We start from the raw sequence: 26,214 nt of genomic DNA, 5'->3' as shown, positions 1-26,214 counted from the left end.
CCATAACATAAAAGATTTAGTGAAAATGTAGAAGGCAACAATAAAGTCTACTGAACGTAGGGAGATGTCTTAGTTAATGTGTTTGTTTATTGTCTCCCATGTTCTTACATCAGGGTTCTCCCCCCTCCCCCCCCCAGCATCTGCTCTTAAAGATATTTTGAATTGTACATGACACGAATGCTTTCTGGGACATTCACCACAAAAAGTATAAATCTCATTAATCTTCTATGGTCTTTTTTATGTGAGGATATCACAAGACTGATAATGTTAAAAGAATTAATCCCTTGATAATTATTAAGGTTTTCAGTGTCACGGCTGTGTTGATGAAACACACATCTGTAGAGGAAAGTGTATGGTCAACAATGACAGAAATGTCTCATTAGCATTTCATCTGGGAAGTTGTCTAAATGCATTACTGAATATGGATAAGATGGAGATTGCCATGTTTCAGCCAATTGCCTTCCTCTTCTCTTTTGTGTTTTCCCACAGCTTCTAGATTGTCCCAGTTTCTTCTGCCCTTAGTCCCCAACTTTTGATTGACTCATGCTCATTTATTGATCTTAAAATGAAGACTCCCAGTTTTTCTTTCCTAAATATTCATAGGATTGGAAGCAGGGGAGTAATAAAAAGGGCTACAGTTTTATTGGTATTTGCTTTGGTTGTTTCAGTTTTATATCATTGCAATAGTCTCAATGATGTTTCATGTTTAGATCATCACAATATCCTCCCAATTCCTCTGCCTGTCGTGATTATAATTGATCCTAATTATGGATATGTGCAGGATTTGTAATGTCAAAGGGCATTCCTTAGGTTTGCATTGTGATAGTTCTAACTTCTAAATATTGATTTAACTACTTAGTTCTTAAATTATGAAACGGAATGTTGTAATTGTTGTATTGGTAAAGACATCATAAACGCCTGTCAAAAAAAAAAAATCCACCTGAGCCCACTGGCTTTCTTCACAGTCTGTCATCTGTGGAATTGTTAATTATCTAAGCAATTTGATGTCAGACCTTCAAGGTATTGCAGGTCAGGAAATAAATTCAAGAACTAATTTAATGCTATGGGATATAATAGCAAAATCTTGAAAATCTGACAGAGTTTTTCTCCCCCCTCTTGTACCAAAGAGAATCAAGGCAGGACAATTTTTGAGTTTTGTTTTCACTAGTTCCTCTTTTTCAGAGATAAACTGATGTTTACATAATTGATCTTGCATTCCTCCTCTAGCTTATCAATGTAATTTTCTACACCTGGTTAGGCATGAAGTAGCATAGAAATGGGTTGCTGTTTAAGTAGCGAAATATTTAAACTAATGTTATAAAAAGTACAGGATAATGAGTTGCCTTATGAGTGAGATGAGTGGCATATAAATTTAATAAATAAAATAAATAATTGAAATGTTCTTATAAAAAGAGAAAGAGGGGTGATAATGGATCCATCCTCTCTGCTCCTAATATTTGTTGCAGCTGAAACATGATACTGGGTAGGGAGGCTTCCCCCAGCAGAATCCCGACAAGAACTGAGTAGAAAGTGCCCTACTTGCTTAACTATTACTCAGTTTTAACTAATATTAATTTGACTCAAAATCTGCCTTTGCAATTGCTTTAAAAAAAATTATTCCCTGTGAAAAAGGTTTCTGTTTTCCTATCTTATACTCAGGGCACTTGAAAATTTGAATCTCCTTTGGTGTGATTCAGAATCAGTTGTATGAAATAATTGAAGATGATACTTCTGATAATCTTGCCCTTACACATCTTACTATCACATTGAAACTTCCCTGACTGCCCACGCTTTCTAATAAAAAAAAAGTACCAAGAGAGGAGTTTCCTCTTGATGTCTGTCCATAGCAATTGAAGTATGAGAAAATAAGACAGCTGCAATTAAACAATGGAGTAATTATTGCACAATGTTAGTCTATAACTTAGTGTGAAAATATCAGAATTGGTCCATCCAAATATCACCAAACGTGTCTTCATCGGGGGGGGGGGATTCAAAAGCCGATTAAGTATCTTCAAATTGAATAACAATTAGTAGGGAAAAATGCAGGATAATTTTGCAGTGTAGGGTAGGTGCGTCTTCAACGCATGTTTATATTCCTAGCCTTTAAATTGACGGTTTCTGCTAAGGAGGAACCTAAAATGATCATTTTTCTCCTCTTCTCTTTCATCTTTACATATCTTGGATGTACTTTTCTCCACTTTATATAGTACCATTTGCCTGTATTATGTTGCATGCTACCTTTTGCAGTACTTTTCATGACATGGAAGTGTTCAACTAATTCGAGGATTTCTAGAATGAAGGTCTGATGGTTTTTTAAAAAAACCTGCATTTGAAATAGTGTTAGAAATTGGTGAGGGGATTTTCTTTCTTAGAAACATATTTAGATCATATTTAGTTCTGGTTTCCTGCAAAGACATGAATTGCCTCATCATACACCACTCTGAGAAATGCTTTGAAAACTTGCTACATAAAATTTTGAACAGCATTCCCTCCTGACAGAATATTAAGTTAGCTAAACCAAAGCCAGATTTCTGTTTATTTTCGGCCATTACTCCAGCCTTTAAAACTACCATGCTTAATAAAAGCACTAGAGGGCACCATTATGTCACATAATATAATTCCTGGTTCAGTCTCAGACCTGGAAGAGATTCTAACTGCAGTTCAACTAGGGCTGAGTTATTTAGCTATTTTCTATGTTCTTCACATTCTAAATTCCATAGAACAACATTCTAGGCAAAATTAAATTCTTTCCCACAGAGGTTCTAACCTGAAGTCTTGAAATGGCAAAACTAAAATAAATCTATAAACATTTTAAACCAGGGACTGGAATAATAAAAGACATGCAGCAGCTATCCTCTTCTTTGAATCTCCAAAATAGAGTTGGAACTGGGGGTGGGGGTGGGGGGAAAGTGATGTTATTCTGTGTGATGTTCAAAGTGATAATGTTTACATGAGCAATCATTGTTTCTTTCATTATGAGAAATATAGAAAACTCTGATGAGTCAGAAAACTTTCCATTTTCCTGTTTAATGGCTAAAAATTGCCTTTTAGTTTCTTAAAATTTTATTTTGATTGAAAAAATACGCAAGTAACTATAAAATAATAAAATGCAATATTAAGCCCTTTAAAAAGATTTATTCAAAAACCCTTTAAATTTCTTTCTGTATTGTCACCTGTTCATCATATTGTAAAGCCTGAAATCAGAGAAGGAAATAAAAAGGTGAACTGATTCTGCCTAGGTTAGAATGGATCAGATGGCCATGAAATTTGGGGTCTCCTTCCAAGTGACTAAAAAGAAGCTAACCAATCAGTCAGTCAGAATGGAGCTGGAAGGGACTTTGGAGGTATTCTAGTCCAACCCCTTGCTCAAGCCCTTGGGGTGGGGAGGGGTGAGAAGTCTTCTCCTTACTCAAAAGGAAATCTCTGCAGAGCTAAGATTGGAAAGTTTCTTGATGTAAATCATACAAGTTCAGGTGTCTAGAGAAATCCACAGGGCTCCAATGAATGGAGAATCCTGTGGAGTTACCACTATATGTTTCCTCCTTTGTTTTCAATGATACAAAAATAATTCAGAGAAGGGAGGGGGAGGAAACAAAAATACAAAATTTGTTTCTTCTATTCAGAGGCTGCATTCCTTGATAAATTGTAGGATTGCTGTGCCTATGCCGCAAATCCACAAATTTTACACATATTGCTTTGTTTTAAACCGGGATTGTACTGCCTACTGCAGACTCAAACAATTGCTTTACAATTGCTTGTTGCTTTACAATGATTAGAATGACTTCTCCAAACCTTTCTCAGTCCACTTTGGAATGCTGGATACTGAATTCTAAAATATTTGCATACAAAGTATATACTTGGGCTTCTGAAAACTATTCCTCCACTAAATGTGATTTCAACCACATTAGACCAATTGCAAGCATCATATCTCACAGTTATTTGCATGTTTAGTATCCAGCAATGAAGGGAGAAAGTCTTTCAAGATTAATCTGGAAGCAAAAGGACGAAAGCAGATTGGGACAGTCCATAAATAATTATTTAAAAGTTGTCTTGAGATTTGGCACTTTTTTTTTTTTTTTTGTTCTCAAGACTTCTCAAATAACTGAGAAGATATCGAATAGAATGTATGCAGGATTAACAAATGATTAACTCCTATTTATCCATCAATTTATCTGGCCATAATAATGAGATATGATAAAAGAATAAAAGGTTATATTAGGGCTTGATGGTTTTGTGTAAGAGCAAATGTGGAGAAAAAGAAATATAAGTAACTAGTATAAATGAAACCTGAAGGGAGAAGTGGATGTCTGAAACATATGTCAACAAAGTTAACAATACAAGTAGAAGGTGTTGTAAACACATATGCCCAACATCCCCCATAATCTTTCTTCATATTATGCACTCTTCATATGCATGTGAGCCTCAGGGTTGCACCCTCCCAGCCAGATGGAGGATATTAGAAATGTTTACATCTATTTTCAGCTAACTGGAAATAGAAAACAAATGGGAAGTGCATGAGCCTAAGGCTTGTCATGCAATGCTAAACCATAATTTAGTATTACAGCTGCATGTAGCCAATTTAATTGTGTCACTGCAAATTCTTAATACCATAAAATAAATAAATCTGTGGATATTTTTTTTCCTTTAAACTCTTTCAGTACTGAGAATTTCAAACATATATCAGCTATATTTCCACATAATCTATAATAATTTTATACATAGATGTACGAGATTTATATGATATCGTGACTGTATTGCCTGCATCAATATAATTAGGTATTCATTTATTTATTTTATTTGCTTTTATTTTTATTTTATTTGTTATGTTGCACGATCGGCAAAGTTGATGGTTTAATCATGCATTTAGCTAATTGTTTAAATTGTAAATTATTTCATAAAGCATGATTATTGGCAGAAAGTGATAGGTACATCAGTAATACTAGTATTCTTATTTATCCAGACACTCAGCAGAGAAAACAAATGTAGCTTTATAACTGTTTAATTTCTGAAGTCTGTTTACATAGCCATATGCAAACAAACAAATACATTCTTACCTACCTCACAGTCTAAGAAGGCAGGTTAGTATTTAGTATCGTCTTTATTGTCATTGTACAAAATACATACAGCAAAATTGGTTAGATTTAAGTTGTAGAAATGCAGAAGCAGGAAAACCACTGGGCATGATAATTTATTCATTTATTTCAAATTGATAGTATTTCCTCCTAGTTTAATGGCAATCAACAATGCTTGGTATGCTGGTGCCAAGCATAACTGTTTGCTAGTAGTGTTCCACTTGAATGCCATCTCTCATCCAGTTTACACGAGATCCATGACTTTGAGTCTTTCCTCTATGGTCTGTTTTGAGTGGGCACCATGCATTCCTTATTATCATCTTTCATACACACCCATTCCAGAGGTGGTATTCAGCAGGTTCTGACCAGTTCGGAGAACCAGTAAATACCACCTCTGACTGGCCCCGTCCCCATCTATTCTTTGCCTCCCAAGTCCCAGCTGATCAGGAGGGAATAGGGATTTTGCAGTATCCTTCCCCTGGAGTGGGGGGGGGGGGAGAATCAAGATTTTACAGTATCCTTCCCCTGCAATGCCCACCAAGCCATACCACACCCACCAAGCCATGCCCACAGAACCAGTAGTAAAAAAAATGAATCCCACTGAGCCATTTATATCTTCACAGAAATACTTGGTACTAATGAACCAGACAGTTAAAAAAAAAGAATTACATAACAATACTAGTAACAACATGTTCATAACGAGTTGATACGGTGGGTAAATCCAGTCAGTTTAAAAATGTGAAGTACTTTAAGACACTACCCAGGTAGCTGGATATACTAACAATTCGATTTGAAAAGTGTGATGCTCAGATGAAGGTTGCTGAGGATTTATATTCTTCAGTTAACAGATCTTTACAAGCTCATTGCATTCTGCTCAGCTGTTGCTTGCCATGATTGCCAGTTCTAATGAAAGAACAAATGGTGTTCTGCTTTCTTTTTATGCCCCACAAGAGAATGAGCTGAATTTTTACAAGCCCAAATGATTTACTAAAGGACCTTTCTCCTTCAACAGGTTGAAACTGAAATTGAATCACAAATTATTTAAAAAATTATGTTATATTAGTTGCTATTGTTTTATGTAAGAAACATCTTATTAATTTTTATTACTCTGGTTTTTTTTTTTGGTTTTTTTTTGCTCTTACAAGTTCAATGTAGAATGCAGCAAAAGTCTAATGAGAAAGGAACATTTAACTGCCAGTGCTGCATCAGATTAAGAAATGGCCATAACTGTTGCCTGAAATCATCATGCCTAAATTTCAGCAATCTTAACTATGTGTTGATTAAAATGCCATGCAGTATTGGCCTTCTCTTGCAGAGATATAATTCAATTTTTACCCTTAAGAATTGAGATACCAATCTCTAAATTTCTTCCAAATATCACCCTACTACTTCAGTCTAATATAAGATTATGGCAGATTCTATATATAGAATAGAATGGAATGGAATGGAATAGAATAATAGAATAGAATAGAATAGAATAGAATAGAATAGAATAGAATAGAATAGATAACAGAATTGGAAGGGACCCACCACTTCAGACAAACGGTTATCCAACAACTTCTCAAAAACTTCCAGTGTTGGAGCATTCACAACTTCTGGAGACAAGCTGTTCCACTGATTAATTGTTCTAACTGTCAGGAAATTTCTCCTGAGTTCTAAGTTGCTTCTCTCCTTGATTAGTTTCCACCCATTGCTTCTTGTTCTACCCTCAGGTGCCTTGGAGAATAGCTTGACTCCCTCTTCTTTGTGGCAACTCCTGAGATATATGAACACTGCTATCATGTCTCCCCTAGTCCTTCTTTTCATTAAACTAGACATACCCAGTTCCTGCAACCGTTCTTCATATGTTTTAGCCTCCAGTCCCCTAATCATCTTTGTTGCTTTTCTCTGCACTCTTTCTAGAGTCTCCACATCTTTTTTACATCGTAGTGACCAAAACTGAATGCAGTGTGGCCTTACCAAGGCATTATAAAGTGGTATTAACACTTTATGTGATTTCTCATTGCAATCATTATATAACACACACACACACACACACACACACACACACACACACAGAGTAAATATTTAATGTGTGAACATATGGAAGTATAAATTAAGATCAAATGCAGGAAACTATGGAAGAGTAAATAGAGGATAGTGAACCAGCCTCAGATTATCCTCATTTGAAGGCCTGAGACAGATTCACAGACAGAGGTTTTATCTGTGCTTTGGGAATGTTTGGTTTTTTTCAGCATTCCTGATTAGGTGACATGATTGCAGGCCTCATCATCATCATCAAGTAGTAGTGCATTGATTTTTCATGAAATTATAGAGAATACTATAGATGGATAATTGATAAAATATTTGGAGGGTTTGAGAAAGCCATTTGGCAGAGAATCTATTCTTCAAAATATCTGGAGAAGAATGTGTGAAGATTTATGTGATTCAATAAGTGATTACAACAGAGCATCTTGCATAATATAGTAAGAGGGACTGTGACAATGGTTCATAAATCCTAAACCATGATTTACTGAATAAATAACTGGTTGGTTTTATATAGTACACATCTATAAACCATTTCTTACAAATATGGCTGGATGTTAATCTATCCCTGGACTTTACTGAAAAAGGAAAAGAAAAGAAAAATATATATTGTGCGCTATCAGGTCATTTTCAACTTCTAGCGATCATATAGATTTTCTTAATAAATTGGAAAAAGGAAATCAAGACTTTATAGAGTCATTTTACCTACAAATGCTTACATTATCTAGCCTTTAATATAGTACATCCTTTGAAACAATTACTTAAGACAACTAACAAGACATAATTTGCCCTAAAAAACAAAAATCCCTATCCAACCAATGTGATCAATATTTGCAATGACATTACTAATTATATATATATATATATATATATATATATATATATATATATATATATATATATATATATATATATATATATATATATATATATATATATATATATATATATATATATATATATATATATATATATATATATATATATATATATATATATATATATATATATATATATATATATATATATATATATATATATATATATATATATATATATATATATATATATATATTCTCCTGTAAAGTTATTCATTGCAACTGAAGCATAGATGCTGATCTAATCAAGATGTTGGGCAGTTTGGCCAAAACTTGATTTGTTTACTTTAAACCCATATATTTTGAAAAAGAAGATCCATTAAACAGAGTAAATGTTAATTCTGAATAAACATGCATGAACCTAAGCTGCCAATCAATCATTTATTATAAAGATGTACAAACCAGGATTGTAAAATCACATGGAAAGAAAAAGAAATTCAGTTCAGAGCAGAAACCATTAGAACACCTTTTCCTACCTGATTTCCTGTCCATAACCTTGTGACATAGGCTAGATTTTCACCAGCACTGTCATACTTTGGCTGCAAACAAGACACAGAACCATAGAAGGATAAGGCTAATTTAGACAGATAACACTTCAGAGGTAGCAGCCTTCAATAACAATCAAGGATGACATAGAATAGTGATGGCTAACCTTTTTCCGACTGAGTGCCCAAAGCGCACATGCGCATGCCCGAACCCCCAAAATGCAATGTTTGTGTGCCCCCCTGCATATGTGCCCCACCTCCATGCAATCATGCATGCCCCCTGCACGCCCCATGTTCATGCATGTGCAGTTCCCCTGCATGCTGCATGGCCCCCGCGGGGGCAGAGACCTGAAGGCCAGCTGGCCTGCAGGAGAAGCACACACATGTGTGGTGGAGATGAACTGGGGTGATGGCTTGGGTGTCCACAGAGAGGGTACTGTATGCCACCTCTGGCATGCATACCATAGGTTTGCCATCACAGACATAGAACAACTGGGAGCCTCGTCTACCTATTCTTAAAGGGAGGCAATGAAATATTAGATCAGCCAATAGATTGATCAGAGGCTTATGTTCCTAATGGAATTATTCTTAAAGAGACAGATAGAAACTTCTTCTGTAATCTACTTATCAACTTATAGCGTTATATTGCTTCATCTAGGACTTCTAAACAAAGCTTAGAAATATGTAAACATGAGAAGGGAAAAACAGTTCCTCGGGAGAGTTTGTCTTGGTGAAAGTTGTTCTCAGTGTAAAAACATAGTGCAGGATATTCTGACTGAAAGAGACTTTAATTAACATAATAATTTATTGTTGGTTAGTATTATCCCATGATTTTTTTTCACTGGAGCTTAATCATAGCTAAATTATGATTTTGTTTTCTGGAATGCAAATGAAGAGAGAGATTTCTACTGTAATAATAAGCCATCCATACAGTTTAATGCACAAATTTTAGTGCATTAGCAACAGAAGGAACTAAAATTTTGGATTTTAAGCTACCAGGCAGTGGAAGAATTGAACTGGGGAAAAAGAGCAGCATTAAACACTAGTAATATGCATACTATCAAGAGCCTTATTTTGCTGTCAGGCTGAACCAGATACGGTTGTATTAGTGAAATGTCTTTAATCTTATAGCAAAAATTTTTACACTTCTTGAAGTAAATCAAAATAATGTTATGTACTTTTTGGAAGATCACTAATGTTTTAAAAATAAAACTGCATAAATGATATAAATCAGAAAGGAAAGCAATATCCAAAGTGATGCAAAATGGAAGCACCTCCCCTAAACCTCAAACTGAAATGATCAGCTGCAAGTAGTCCAGCCTTATCTGGTACATTTTATTAAAGATTACTACTGGATTTCTATGATGGATTTTAACTTCCAGACGTTTCTGAGACACCTAACTTCATTAAAAAAAATATTGCCTGCACACTAATAATTTTAAGTCAGTGTGTACTGACATCAAAATCTTGTTCCTCCCCTGCCATGTAAATATTCAAACATAGGAATACATCCATATCGACACTATGTTAATATTCCATCAATTCACAACAAATGGGTTGCCACATGCATGGCAATTATCTTATCTTTTTCCCCCCTCACAATTTAGCATGCCTCAGCAACTTCTTTGCACAGTCTGTTGGACAAACACAGTCCTCTACTTTTTAAATCTGCTTAATCTCTGTCAATAGGCATGCCTTTCATTTCAATTTACTAACAAAACATTAGAGTCAGAAACTCACTAATATTCTGGAACCTAGTTCTGCATGAAACAATCTGTTTCTCTAGTTATCTCTATTTTTTATACCTCATAGTGTAGATCAATTTAATTGACAAAATATGAGAAAGTCAAGAACATGATTCAAAAGATAGTAAACAAGGGTGTTATAATGCATTACAAATACATTTCGTCTTAGTTTTATTCCAAACTTCATTTAATAGGAGTATATGTATATGTGTTATATGTTTCATATATAATATACGTATATCCACATATACATATACTCCCACTCTCCTGCCTTGGTGACATCATTTTTTTTGTAAATGTTTAGTTGACTGAAAAAAAAGATTAAAATACATAATGAAATGCACCATTTCAAATATTAAGGCTCATTCACCTAATGCATAAGATTGGGATTTTTTCTGTGATTGGAAAGCTTGTATACAAGAAGACCAAGAATCTGCTGTTACTACAAATGGTGCCTATAACCCTCCAGATTAAACTGAAATAAAATAAATAAATGAATGAATGAATTTAGTTTCCCCAAATTGTAAAAGTAATATGTTAGAACATTGGGTTTTCGTCCAAATTTAAATTACAATTATAATAATATTAAAAGATAAGACTACCTATGAGATTATAAACTTTGTATAATTTCAGGGGCTCCAGAGAATCTTATAGCAGTGGTCTCCAACCTTTAAGACTTGTTGACTTCAATTCCTACAATTCTGGGTGAAGAATTCTGAGAGTTGAAGTCCACATGTTTTAAAGTTGCCGAAGGTGGACACCCTTATCTTACAGGATATCAGTCAGAACCAAAAATGTCATGGCATTTCAATGTTCCCCTGCAAAATTCACTGTTATGAGTGATTTTGGCTATTTTCCCATTATGAGGAGAAAAATGATGATAGTGATCTTAAGAGATTTCTTGTAATGGGTGGCCCTTCGTGACACTGCATAATAGATCATATGTCAATGCCCAATCTCTTTTCTCCTTGTTGGATTGCTGAAAGCCTTGAGAAGAGCTTCTGGGAACTGCAGCATATCTGTAGAATGCCTAGTTTTCCATTGTAGGATGAGTTATAACTTAGATATGCTATTGGCAAATTAGCATGCAGTCAATATGGCAACGTTGCTGAAAAAAGAATAATATATTTTTAATAATAGTATTTTGACTTTTCTCAGGGTAAATATCTATCATTGTCTCTTTCTAGTGGATATAGTAATAGCCGCTCAGTGTCACCTTGAACTGTGAGATAGACGGATGGAAATTTAGTAGATAAATAAATAATATACTGTTAGGTACTCTGTAATGTAGCAGAATTTTTGCCTGCCAGTCTACTGGATAAGGTGCATGACAAGTTCATTGGTTTCATAGCTTCCCCTGAGGAAAGATGACAATGTATGCATTTTTGTTTTCTTGATGGATGCTAAGGATTAGCTGTCTGGTCATGTATATGTTAACTTATACTGAGACTAAAAGAAAACCTCAATAGTATGGTGAACCCTGCCTGAGCTGTTTAGAAAAAAAACAAAGGCGAGAAAAAACAAAGGGAAAAAATAAGAACAACAAAAGGATTATCTAGTTGAAAATAATGTGTTATAGGTATCACAGAGGTAAAGTCAAATCTTACATTATAGTATACTTTATTTTAACCATTTTCCTTTCCTAAGAAAAAAATATAGTTCCTACACACTTATTTCAACAATATTTGGTTACTTTAGCTTCTAGGCAATAAGATACGAGAATTTTAGTTAGCAGTGTCTCTGATATGAGTTTCCCACAAATAGAAGAGAAGACCCAGAGTGCAGCTAGCAGAACTGAAGCTTTAAGCAAGGGGTCATGGGTAGCAACAGAAGAACCACAAAAAGGCTATGGACTTGCATAAACCCATCAAGGGAGCAGAAGTTAAGTGGAACCAGTCAATTGGAAAAAAAAGTTTAACCTTCAGTCTGAATTCTAACTGGCTGTCAAATTAGAGGAAAAAGATTTTGCTACAACTTTCCTTCTTTTCACTGCATATATCAAGAAAATGAACCATTACAATCATCTGATTCACCTTGTTCCCTTCCCTTATACATGTCACTCAACAGATTGGATAGCACGGACATGCTCTTTGTCCCTTCCCTTAAATGTTCCCATCTTATGGGAATATGAAATGTGCCTTTTCCATTATAGTTCGTCCCCTGTAGAACACTCCCCTGAAATTCAGCAGACCCTAATCTTTTAGTCTTCCAAAAGCACGGAGAACCTGCTGTTCCCCCAAGCAGCAGGAGAGGGTAAGCAAAGTATAATTATATTGCTAGGGTTTTTTAATACTTTTGAAGTTTAATATATTTAATATGCTTCAATGTAATACTTTTATCATACATAGATGTGGTTTTATCTTTTGGCCGTGAGCCACCCAGAGTTAGGTACAAGGTGGGTAGCTATATAAATGTTTTAAACGTTTTAATGTTTTAAATTAAATCAAATTGTGGTAGATAGGTACAGTAGCCACTTATAATTTTGTAATATTAAAAAAAAACCACTGTCAGTCAAGAGGAGAAGCTAATGTTGGCCATCCCTAAAACATTCTGTATTGTGGAATGTGTATTTAATGTGTAATGAAATATACTTAGCCCTGAGAAGACAAATTATCCTTTTCTGAAATATAAGGGAGGCTTCTTCCCTATTCTCTGACAAATGTGATGCCACACTCTAAGAGACAGAATTCCAGGTTTGCCAAGCAGATGAAAAGGACAAGCATGCAAATACTCCCTTCAGTTCCAAGGGACTATGATAGCCAGGGACAAATCCATCTTCTGCTTGTGTCTTCCCCCACATGGTGTTCTCTAGAAGCAATTCCCAGTGTTTCTTCAGCAACAAACATTCTACACCTAAGTGTCTGCTCCTAACCATGATGCTGTAATGATGAAACATGTGTTGTGACATTATGATCCAAGTGTTAGATTGGGTAATGAAAGGCACAAAAGGCTAAGATAACAGCAGCTCTTTATTTGGTCAAGTAGAGGCATCCACTGAGTGAGAGGTCTGGCAGCTCCCTTTTTTAAGGGGAGCTGGCCAGCGCTTCAGCCAATCAGGTCTCTCTCTGTTCCCGCCTGAAAAGAGAGGACCTGACTGGAAACTACTGTTGTCCTTGCCACAACTAGAGGGGGGAGTATCTAACACCAAGCTCTGTACTTTCCTACTTGTGCTGTGATGTTGCATTGCAAAAATAAAAGGGTGGAGTGTGCAGCCTGACACATGTCATTACCACCTTGCCAATCACTATGAATGCCTATTAATATTATTAGTATACATTTTACTAAAAATATAGATATTAATGATGCATGGTTCACATAACTAGAGGCGCTAAAAAGATTCCTATTTGAAGCTGTATTTTTCTGAATAAAACATTCAGAAATAATTGACAAGGTTATTTCAAATCAAGAGAGCAGACTTTGGAGATGAAGTCAATCATCGGCCGTGTCCATTCCTAGAAATCCATAGGATGTCTATTCCAGTCATTTTTGCCTTATCAACATAATAACATGTTAGTGTTCACCTGTCTTTCTCCAGTTGTGGTGTTTAATGAGAAACAACAGTTCAGGATTGATTGTGACACTAGTTTCCAAGAACTAAATATTGACCATATAATCATTGTGCATTATAGTAAGACTTTAACATGATGTATAATTCACTTGTACAGTACTATACTTGTGTCAAAAAGATTGTAAAATGGGGCAAATCTCACTTAACAAATGTCTCACTTATCAACAGAAATTTTGGGCTCAATTGTGGTTGTAAGTCAAGGATTACCAGTATTTAGGTTCTAGAGAGAGGCTGTATTATTTTTCTCATGAGCAATTGACATTTGCTTTTCTTGTTTTATTTTATATTCTTGTTTATTGGCTCTTTGGTACTCTCTGAGCTTAGTTGTTTTCTTGCTGACGTTTCACTAGCCAAACTAGGTAACATCATCAGCACTGATAATATTATCTAGTTTGGGTAATGAAATATTCTCCTTTGGTTTTGTTTTTTTGTTTTTGTTTTTTTTGGGGGGGGGCTTTTTGTTTTATTATAAAAAATTAAGAAAATGCTTTTGTGCAGCTATGGTAGATTAAAACATGTTCAATTTATCAATGAATAAGATTAATAAAAAAAATATTCATCTAAGCCTTTTGTTTGACTTCATAGGTGATCTATATATTGGAGGAGTAGCAAAAGAGACTTATAAATCCTTGCCAAAATTGGTCCATGCCAAAGAAGGATTTCAAGGCTGCCTTGCCTCTGTGGATCTCAATGGGCGTCTTCCAGATTTGATTTCAGATGCTCTGTTTTGCAATGGACAGATAGAAAGAGGATGCGAAGGTATGGTTGATCATTTCATAGACTTGTCTCAAACTCTTATGGTGTAACCAAAATGTTTCTGATTTTAATATCATAGTTGGGGAGCTATGGCATCTTTTCTGTTATGTTATTTGTATTTGGACCCTGCCAGTTTCCCATCTTATCAATTTGTTCTTTGTTACAGTTGTTAAATTAGATAGTTTACATAATTAATGAAAGTAGATGCTATCGGTTGAGAAATGCACTCCAATGGCACAAAACTCAGTTCAAGCTTGAAAACATTAAGTTATCTATCAGAACACAATTGGTCAATCCTGCTCTTTGCCATGAATTAGCTGATTTGCCTGTCTTTGTTTTGTTTGCGCAGTATCTTAATTAATTGTTGTGCTAATTAGCTCCCAAGCAGCATTTTATATAATCACAGTGCATAGATACTACTTAGAGCACTGCAGTACGTAGATAGTAGTTAGAGTATAAATTAACTAATTTAATTAACATGCACATTTCTAAGACACATTAAGTGAAAACAAGATGTTGGGGTTCTATAGAGAGTCTGAGTCTAGGGAGTCTTTCAAACAGCCAAGTTAAAGTGTTCTCTACCAGTCTTGAAATGGTGGTGGTGGTGGTGGGAGCTGACAGATATATTTGCTGTCCATATTACTGGTTACTTTCCCATCACAATAAGAACAACCATCTTCAATTGCTCAGCTTGGTAATTATATCCATCCTGCAGTTAATCATCTGCATTCTGGAAACTGGTAATTTTTCACACTTTTTTCATGGGCATATATTTGACATAATTTGAAAATGTAGCAATGAAGGGCCACCCAATAGTTTGTGCATATTTATCTGTTATGTGAGATAAGAAAACATTCACACGACTCAATTGTTTAACTAGGAATGACTAATCATAATATATTTGTAGAGCAAGAATTTTCAGATATAGAAAATGAAGGGGCAAAAACAATGAATTATCCTTCCATATTATATGGATTTTATTTAGATGCTGTACTACGTTCTCCAGCTAGATGGCAAAAGCTAGCTGACCTCAAGGTGTTAAACATCTGATTAGTAGATGGATGGGAGACCACTCAGAAATATCAGAGTTGGAAGCCAGGCAGAGAAATTGTATAAGCCTCCAGAGGTAGCCGTATTTATACTGCTATGAAGAAAATAATACAAATGATAGATTTATCACCAAGATAAGAAGTTATCTTGAATCAACTTTATTTTATAGTTAGTTTTAAATGTCCCCAATTACATTTTGTTACTGCAGTTATCTACCTAGATGTATTTAGCATTAGTTCTTTGCAGAACATATTATGACACATATCATTTCCCTCTGGTTTCAAAGGCATATCCACTTAATAAATAAGTCATTATACCAAGGATTTCCTTAGGTATTGCTTCATGACTATTTCCTGCGTAGGCTGGAATTATATTAGCTCTTTATATCCTTGGTCCCAGCAGACAAGGTCATGGAGGAAGTCTGAAACAATATTTTAGAACTGTACTATAGGATTTGGTAAATATTAAAATAAAATTAAAATAAAATTAATGGTAAGCAAGGATTATGGATAGAAACAAAAAATAATTTCAGAGAAAGAAACGATGCAATCCATAAGCTCAATAACTAATCTCTCACTTTTTAAAGATGATTTTTATTCTATGCTTTTGTGTGAATAAGAAGCGTTTTCTCTTGGGCAGAGTTGTGGCCTGTCATTAAGCTTCCCCAATTCATTTTTTTTCTCTTTTCAGTGATCTGTGAAAATATGTACTCTCCCCACTTCAGATTTTATTTAAAAACAACAACAACAACAGGTGCCCCCTATAGGCACAATTGCAAAATGTGTCCAGATAATTATTTTATCACCAATGTATGTTTGTTTAGATGCAAACAATTGTTTCAAACAATTCATAGGCATAGGAGCAATGGGGGCATAGTGGTTAGATTGCAGTACTGCAGGCTGCTGACTGCCAGCTGACTGCCAGCTGACTGCAATTTGGCAGTGCAAATCTCACCAGGCTCAAGGTTGACTCAGTCTTCCATCCTTCCAAGGTAAAATGAGGACCCAGATTGTTGGGGGCAATATGCTGACTCTGTAAACCGCTTAGAGAGGGCTGCAAAGCACTGTAAAGCGATATGTAAGTTTAAGTGCTATTGCTATTCACAACATTCATTCTACCAAGCCAATAGTCATATATGGCAGCTAAAGAGAGGGATAAAATACAATACAATACAATAGCAGAGTTGGAAGGGACCTTGGAGGTCTTCTACTCCAACCCCCTGCCTAGGCAGGAAACCTTGTACCGTTTCAGACAAATGGCTATCCAACATCTTCTTAAAGGCTTCCAGTGTTGGGGCATTCACAACTTCTGGAGGCAAGCTGTTCCATTGATTAATTGTTCTAACTGTCAGGAAATTTCTCCTCAGCTCTAAGTTGCTTCTCTCCTTGATTAGTTTCAACCCATTGCTTCTTGTTCTACCCTCAGGTGCCTTGGAAAATAGTTTGACTCCCTCTTCTTTGTGGCAACCCCTGAGATATTGGAACACTGCTATCATGTCTCCCGTAGTCCTTCTATCTATTAAACTAGACATACCTAGTTCCTGCAACCGTTCTTCATATGTTTTAGTCTCCAGTCCCCTAATCATCTTTGTCACCAACAGAGAGAACATGATAAGTGTTGAAGCCACAGGAACCCTGGGGGCAAGTGACCATGCGATATTGGAATTCAACATTATACAAACACAAGTAGTAGAACAAAGTGAAACTAGAGTCTTGGACTTTAAGAGAGCTAATTTCAATAAACTTAGAGACAGCTTGGAAAAAATTCCATGGATGAGAATCCTCAAGGGGAAAATAACTAAAGAAGCTTGGGAAATTTTGAAAAATTAGTTTATAAAAGCCCAGTCTACCACAATACCAATGAAGAAGAAAAATAACAGCTCCCAAAAGAAACCAGCATGGCTGCATAAAGAACTATCTGACAAATTGAAAGATAAAAAAGATAAGTATAAAAAGTGGAAAGTGGGGGTGGGGGGGGACATAACTAAGGCAGAATATCAGCAAATAGCCTGAGCATGTAAAGATGAAGTGAGGAAAGCTAAGGCTCACAATGAAGAAAGGTTTGCCACAAAAGTAAAAAATAACAAAAAAAGGTTCTTCCAACATGTTAAAAACAAGAAAAATGATAAGGAAACAATTGGTCCATTGCTGGGAGAAAGTGGCAAGAAGGTGACAAGCAATAGGGAGAAAGCAGAACTATTTAACACATTTTTTGCATCTGTCTTTACACAAAGGGATAAAACAGTCCAACCTATCAAAAACAGCACCACAAAAATCAGATTAGGAACACAAATTGAAATAGGGAAGAAAATGGTAAGTGAGCACCTGTCTACCCTAAATGAGTTCAAATCACCAGGACCGGATGGATTACACTCAAGGGTTCTGAAGGAACTGGCAGACGAGATCTCAGAACCACTGAACTATATATTTCAGAGATCCTAGAGCACCGAGGAACTTCTCTGGAAAAAAGCTGATGTGGTTCCCATCTTCAAAAAAGGAAAAAAAAAACAGATCCAGGAAACTACAGACCTATCAGCCTCACCTCAATACCAGGAAAGATTCTGGAAAAGATAATCAAGCAACAAATTAGCGAACACCTAGAAGCAAACAAAGTAATAAAACAAAGTAAAGCCAACATGGGTTTGTCAAAAACAGATCATGCCAGACTAATCTTATTGGATTCTTTGATAATGTGACAAAATTAGTGGACCAGAAGAATGCCGTTGATATAGTTTACTTGGACTTCAGTAAGTGGGCCCCTCCTGACTCATGGGGGGGAACAGGGTGCCTTGTAAGGGCATCCTGCTGAGGGGGCGGCTTGCTGGAACCCCCTGGAGCGGCGGCGGACGCAGGGGGGCTGCCAGTTTTGCCTTAGGTACCGGGAGGCTTTTGGGGGGTGCGCTTGCCATGCACGCCTTCGTCCTCAGGAGATCGGAAGAAAACGCTCTATGTGAAGGCAACAGCAGAAATGCGGTGACGGGGGAATTCCCCCGGGGTCTTTTTCCTACTTCTTTGAACAATTAAGTAAACAAGGATTAGCAGTTTTCTTAAGGCTCTTTGATCTCGACAAAGTGTTAAGATTGGAGAGGGAGGTCTTTCTTCCCCCATTTCGGAAAAGCAGCTTTAAATGATCTCACTCTCGGAGGAGAGAGAGAGAATTGGGAAAAAACTCTTTGATATTCACTTCTTTCAAGCAATGGGGTAATGACTCTCTTGAACAATTGTGAAAGAAAGAAAGTGAACTGACTTAATAAACTATGAATGGAAACTTTTTGAATGATTGTTCTCCGATCCCCTGAGAGGGCTGAGCAAAATGGCGCTTCTTCCCCCGTTTTTGCTGTCATTACAAATGAACTGTTGTTTTTGAAAAATCTTCTGGGTTGGAACTATGAAACCCTGGTGAACCCTAGAGGAATCTCTTTATACAATCTTCCTTGGATTGGGGAAAATTGACTATAACTAGAGGGGAACTGTATTGAAGACTGATATCCCACACTGGATCTTGCCTGCCTGTAGACCTCGCCCGACAGCGTGCTCCTATAGATGCCATCTTTTCTGTCTAGACTTATAAACTCTCTCTGAACTTTACAATGTCTGCGAAAAAGGCCCCCATTCCTAAACCAGCCTCGGCTCCATCTTCTTCTGTTTCAAGTCCTGTTCCACAACAAACACAACTATCTTCCTTTTTACAACCAAAAGCCTCCGAGGGGGAACAGCAGTCTCAAGAAATGTTTCAACAAATGTTCCAGACACTCTTAAAGGGACAGGACGAAATAAAAAAACAGTTGGCGGATTTAAGGGAAGAACTCAGAGAGAATAAACAACAGACTTTACAAAATAGCCAGAAAATAGACTCTCTGGAGGAGGGGGCTGTGGGGGTGGGAGAAGAGATGAAGGCTTTACCAAAAAAAATGCTGGGATTGAGAATTATATGGAAAAAATGGAATTTGAAAGGATGTCTCTTTTTCTTAGATTTCAAAACATACCTGAAATGGAGGGTGAAGATTTAAGGGAGATTATGATAACAATGCTAGCAGATTATATTAAAAGAGATAAACAACAGCTAGGGTGGGTGTTGTGGCCCAGCCGGTGCCGGTGCCGCTGCCACCAGACTCCGACAGCGAGGTGTCCTCTGAGTCGGCTCAAGAGGAGGTGGGGGACCCTGGACAGGGTTCCGACGCTGAGCAGGGTGCAGAGAGGCTGGTTGGCCACCAGGGGGCGCCTGAGGCATGGAGCAGTGGTGAAAGCCAAAGGAAGGGGGCTCCTGATGTCATGCCTTGGAGCAGTGGGGAGGAGTCACAGGACAGTGAGTCAGACAGCAGTGAGCTATTAGATGCTCGTTACCGACGTGCTACCCGGCGTAAGGAGCAATTGAGCAATTACCGGAGGTAATGGCTCTCAGCTGGTGATCATTAGACTCCTCTCCAGACTATAAAGGGACTGCTTGTGGACACACCCTTTGCAGGAATCAACTGATCATTGGAGTTGGAGAAGCTCAGATCTGTGTCGTACTTGGATTGCTGCTAAAGGTTTTACCTGGATTACTGTCAATCTGTTCCCTGGACCTTGGCTGCTAAGGTGATTATCTGGAGCTTGGTAGCTGGATTGCTGCGAAGGGGTGTCGCTGTAGCTGGATTGCTGCCCAGAGTGCTATCTTGACCTTGGCAGGCTGGATTGCGGCCAAGGTGGAACCTGTATGTCAATAAACATCTTTGAAGAGACTTTGTGTCAGAGTGTCTTGGTATACAAGAGGAGGGGGTCAGAACAGGTGGGATATGGATTTGATATATAGAATTAACTCAGCATATGCTAGAACACACAATGTTCCAAGGGAAGTTCATGTTAATTTTTTTAGAAAGACTACAAGAGATGAGATTCTAGGAGTTCAAAGGGTGGAACCTTTAAGATATAAGGACAAATAAATAACCATTCTGAAACAGATACCAAAAAGAATAAGAGATAAGAGGAAGAAATTCTTTTTTTTAACTAAAAAATTATATGAAAAAATATCTAGTTCAGGTGGTAAATTCCAGAAGGCTTGTTGATTTTCTGGGAGGGGGGTAGAGTGAGAATTAATACAGTAGTGGAGGCAGAAGCCTTCATGGAAAAACACAGGAACCTCCTAGACGAAACAAGGGACAGTGCACAAGACATGAAAGGGGGGAGGAGCCATGGCTCAGCCAACAGACAGGGGAGAAGAGACAGCACTGAGACTTAGGTCATAGAAATGATTTTAAAACACATTGCAATTGTTAATACAATGAAATGGTTAGAAGTGATATAAAGTATGGTTGAAGATGTTAAAGAATTTGAAGTAAAACTAAACTGCTAATATGTATGTAATAATGATATTTTAATATATATAAAATAAGAGAGAGATGTAAGACCCCGGGGAAGTACAACCTTCCGTATGATGTAGCTGTCAAAATTTTTCTCCACATTTATTTACCCTTTTCCCCAAAATACTTGAAAAAACCAATAAAACTTAAAAAAAGAAGAAGCATTGGATGGAAACTAATCAAGGAGAGAAGCAACTTAGAACTGAGGAGAAATTTCCTGACAGTTAGAACAATTAATCAGTGGAACAGCTTGCCTCCAGAAGTTGTGAATGCCCCAACACTGGAAGTCTTTAAGAAGATGTTGGATAGCCATTTGTCTGAAATGTATAGGGTTTCCTGCCTAGGCAGGGGGTTGGACCACAAGACCTCCAAGGTCCCTTCCAACTCTGCTATTGTATTGTATTGTATAGTGAGAATTAAGTCCAATATGTCTGATCCCCTTGTTCCCTTCTCTACTTTTTGGGAAACAAAGTTGTCTGCTAGGTTTGTTAGGAACCTGTTGGATCTTCCACTTGGTGCAGGATTCCATCAAAGGCGTTCACAGGAGAGGCACTTAAGATGGAATTCATGACTGCACAAAGGAAGATATTTACCTTTTAGCACAGATGTAAAAATGGATGAGGCTTCAATGAAATATTCACAGATGTCATGGGATTTTTTTTAAAAAAACATAATTCTTCTACTGTAGACATTCCAATATTCAATATTCCTGTTGCAACCCACAAAACCACCTGCCTGGAACAAAAAAAAAATCCAGATGTTTTGAGTTGAGATTTTTTTCTGCATATAGTAAAGGTCTGCTGATTGGTTTGATATGAAGAGCCAAAACCCAAAATTTGTCCATTCAACTTTTTACTACTTACATGTTCATTCATATTATCTAATTGTCCACATGGTATTTATTTTTTGTTTGAATTTTTAAATCCTTATGACTTGAATTCTAATTTTAATTTGATGATTAATGTTTTTTTAAAAAAAACTAAAGTATAACTCAATATATGAATACATAGCTTCTATACACCTAAAGGCAATTTCACTTTATTTTCTAAAGCTTGCAAGTAACAGATTCCAGTGCAAGTGAGAAAGAGGGCAGATGGTGATACATTCTGTTAGTGATTAGATCTTGGTATTAAAATAATCATTTAATTATGTAGCACCCAAATTCTTAAGAATCACCTTAACTGCCAAGTAATTTATATAATCAAGCTTATTTACAGAATCAAACTGAAAGGCTGAAAATAATCTGAATGGATGCGGTCAGAGTCTAACATTAGCCCTGAATACATTTAACCTATACTTAGGTCTTTGTTATAAAACCAATGAAAATGGGTTTAATATGGATGTCAACTGAGGACACCATTATATGACCTAGATTAGCAACAGTGGTTAGTGGTTTGGTCACTCAGTCAAAGGGGTCCAGCTAAATTAGTAGCTCTACTGTGCTTAGATCTAGGTTCTAGAAAAAGGGACCGTCTGGTAGAAGACTCTCTGTAACTACAAATCCCAAGCTATACAGATCCTACTGCCCTTATATGCCATTTTTTTACACAGATTTCCTTTTCTAGATCCAAAAATAGACAACCTAATATGGAGATTCCTATTTCACATTTTGTACCTACTTGAGATTTTCAGTTGCTATCCAATCTTCTCTTATTCTTCAGTCCCTTACCACACTTGTTTCACTCAGGGCTCAGTAGCTTTTGGAATGGAATAACAGAATTGCAAGGAATGTTGGAGGTCTTCTGATCCAACTCCCTGCTCTAGCAGGAAATCCTATACCAGGGGTGTCCAAACTTGGGAACTTTAAGACTTGTGGACTTCAACTCCCAGAATTCCCCATGCTGGCTGGGGAATTCTGGGAGTTGAAGTCCACAAGTCTTAAAGTTCCCAAGTTTGGACACCCCTGCCCTACACCCTTTCAGACAAATGGTTGTCCAATCTCTTCTTAAAAATGAAGATTCTATTATTGATAGCCACTCTCAATAAATTTTGAAAAATCTGATGGGGCTCTCACAAAACTGTCCCATAATTTATTGTGTTTTGTGTATATCTCAATTTATTAAGATTTCCTCTTTCAGCATATTCAGAAATGACCTTAACCTTTTACTTCCATTTCCTTCAACTTGCTTTTTAAAAGAGCCGGGTGTTACAACTGTACTTTACCATTGCAGTGGTAAAGAATATACCTTTTTTCTTTGACTTCATCCAAGACGCATTCAAAATAAATCTATAACTCAACACATATTTCCAATATTTATTTATTTTATTCATTTGTATCCTGCCTTTATTAGTGGTAGTCCTCGGCTTATGATGACAAGTGAGCTCCAAATTTATGTTGCTAAGTGAAACATTTGTTAAGAGAGTTTTGGCCCATTTTACAACTTTTCTTGCCACAGTAGATAAGTGGATCACTTCAGTTGTTAAGTTAGTAACACAGTTGTTAAATCAATCCAGCTTCCTCATTGACATTGCTTGTCAGAAAGTTGCAAAAGGTGGTCACATGAGACAGGGACACAACAACTACCATAAATATGAGTCAGTTGCCAGCTTCTGAATTTTGATCACATGATCATGGGAATGTTGCAATGGTTGCAAGTAAGAAAAAAAACTCTTAAGTTGCTTTTTCAGTGCCATTGCAACTTCAAATGTTCACTCAATGAACTGTTGTAAATCGAGGACTACTTGTATTTTTTACAAATAATTCAAGGCAGCAAAAATATCCAACACACTTTCTTCCTTCTAATATACAGTTTGCTTCATTATAGTATGTTCAGCAAACTACAGACATCTATCACATACAAATCAAAAAACGTTTTCACCCAAAATAAAGTCAAATGCAAACTACAATATATCAATCAGATAATTGTGGGGTATTTGCTGAATTCCAAAATGTCAAGAAAGCAGCTGCATGAATAGCAATAGCACTTAGAGTTATATTCTGTTTCACGGTGCTTTACTGTCCTTCTCTAAGCAGTTTACAGAGTCAGCATATTTTCCCCAACAATCTGGGTCCTCATTTTACCTACCTCGGAAGGATAGAAAGCTGAGTCAACCTTGAACAAATGAACAAAGCTCTGCCCATTTTTACATGTATCAGATGAAAAGAGTTTAGAGCTTTGACTGTAGTCCCAGCCCTCCTCTTGACTGCATATGAAATGAGTTGTAGATCACAAAAACATGTGTTTTTTGATGACATGTGTAGTTGCCACTTGATACCACACCAGTCTCCCTCTGATCCTTGGGAGAAAGGAAAGCCCCCCCCCCCCAAATACTTTGCATAACATGGAAGAGTATGTTCAATTAACTGCTTACCAAAGCTGCTCCATTTCGGCTAAATCTAACCTTTTCCTAGGCTGCATTCACGTAAGAAGCTAAGTTACAAAACAAAACAGGATTAAAAACATGTTGTCCAAATACAGCTACTAGGTCTTTAACTGACTCATGTAGGATGTGAACTGAATTATAGGGTGTAGTTCTTAATGTACATTTGAATCCAGGGATTTTAACTCTTTTGGTCTGCTACACATATATGGAATTTTGAGACTAACTGGTTGCTAGGAAAGACACAAAATGACTATCATATTGCCTATGGCCAGTGAAGAGCATTCATTTACCTACCAATCTTCAACCTTCATTTGTATTTTTTTTCTTTCGCTTAACTATTTACAATAATATGTTAAGTCATACACCAAAAGCTAAGTGTCTGCTATATCGATTATGGAATAAAAATGGTGAATGCCATATACTTGTGTCAGTTACCTCAGAGTATATTAATATTTTTTTAAGGTAAAGGTAGAAAGATACCAATATTTTTGACTTATCTGTATATCTTAATTAGGTGGAAAGGGAGCTAGTAAGCGTGAAAGCAATTCTCTGGAATGTGGGTACCTACAGATCCTTCAATTCCTCTAGAGAATTAGGATGGCAAAGGATAATGTGTTAACGGTTGAACTGCTTGTATCTGAACATAACAAATGGCTACTCAAGATTAAACCATCCATTTCCTTTTGCTAATGTGTTCACATTTATCCTATGAAAAGAAATTATTTTAATTTTCCTTCATTACATGCCATCAGCTCAATTAACCATTATATTTGTAGTAAATGCTGGCAAATTATTGCATTCTCATTTTGGCTTGCTGGATATTTATGTCTATTAGCATCAATTTATTTGCACTACTTGGAATTTCTTTTCCTCTTTGAGAGCAGCATGCACTTTTTTTCCCTCTGAACAATTTTTCTGTGTTTGCTGCCATTTCAATATTTGCTTACTAACATTTAATATATTTTGCTTTTTTTTATTTTGCTGGCAAAGTTGCATTGATGAAAGCTGATTTGCAAGGTAGATGCCCTTGTATATATTAAACAAGACTGAAACCCATACAGCACATTGAGAACCTTCAGCCACTTCTGTGCTGATAGCTGTGTGTTGTAGCTCATTTTCCTGTTCTTCCCATTAAAAATATGGCACAGAGAACTATCTTCTCCCAGGATATACTGAAATACAGGCTTTCAGTCTTGTGTCTTTTTTTTTTTTTGTATAGTGATTGCTTCAGTGCTTTGAACATGCCTCTTTCTTTAATGTTTTATTTGTTTGTTTCTCCCAGTGGTCTAATTATGATCTTTAGAAATAGAATAGTTTTGTTTATCATGTGTGAATGTCATTTTTTTTAGCATGTTGGTGCATTCGTTGGCTGATTTCTCCTCTCTCTACTTTGTTCTTTAAAAACCTGCATGGGACAATTTAAAGCATGTAAAAAGATACTTGCCAACATTCCTGCTAATGAGAAAATATGTTTTTTTTTTAATTTAAAAAATGCCAACCGAAAGTTCTTCTGACTGTCAGTAGATATAGCTGTTTATCAAACCATTGTTTGGATAGCCATATTTTTCTCCCCCTTGCTTGCTTTTAATATGATGTGTGTGGCTTTCTTTTTGGTTGTTTCTATTTTGTTTTGTTCTGGTTTTTTTTTTTTTTTTACAGTTTTATATTCTGTTTTCCACAATCTCTAGTAAAACTCATTGTTTTGGAAAATATAGTTTATAGATGTTAAAGTAAAATTAGAAATATATGTGAGAATTATCACTTCCTTTTGCTTGAGTTACTTGCTTCTCTTATGTTATCATCCCAGATGAATTCATATCTTCGTGTTACAAACAAAAAACATATGCCTCTATATAGCTTGAATATTATTGATAATATGGGTTACCACCAATCCCCTTATCAGCTTTTCCCCATAATTTACTCTATAAACACGAGATGTTGGCAACTACCCTGTGTGATCCAATGACACATAT

At 36.3% G+C, this 26,214-nt stretch overlaps 1 protein-coding gene across 13 annotated transcripts in view; it reads left to right on the top strand.

The window, feature by feature from the left end:
- The window catches only part of NRXN1 (neurexin 1), an 898,064-nt gene that overhangs the window by 451,101 nt on the left and 420,749 nt on the right, over positions 1-26,214 (top strand). For all 13 annotated transcript variants that reach the window (XM_081941958.1, XM_081941974.1, XM_081941972.1 and 10 more), the window contains one exon: positions 14,359-14,532. In XM_081941958.1, coding sequence (XP_081798084.1) covers positions 14,359-14,532 — 174 coding nt within the window. The remainder of the gene's footprint in view (positions 1-14,358; positions 14,533-26,214) is intronic.

Source organism: Natrix helvetica, assembly GCF_964273705.1.
Source record: "Natrix helvetica genome assembly, chromosome: 2".
NCBI lineage: Eukaryota > Metazoa > Chordata > Lepidosauria > Squamata > Natricidae > Natrix > Natrix helvetica.
This window is presented reverse-complemented; position numbering and strand designations above follow the sequence as displayed.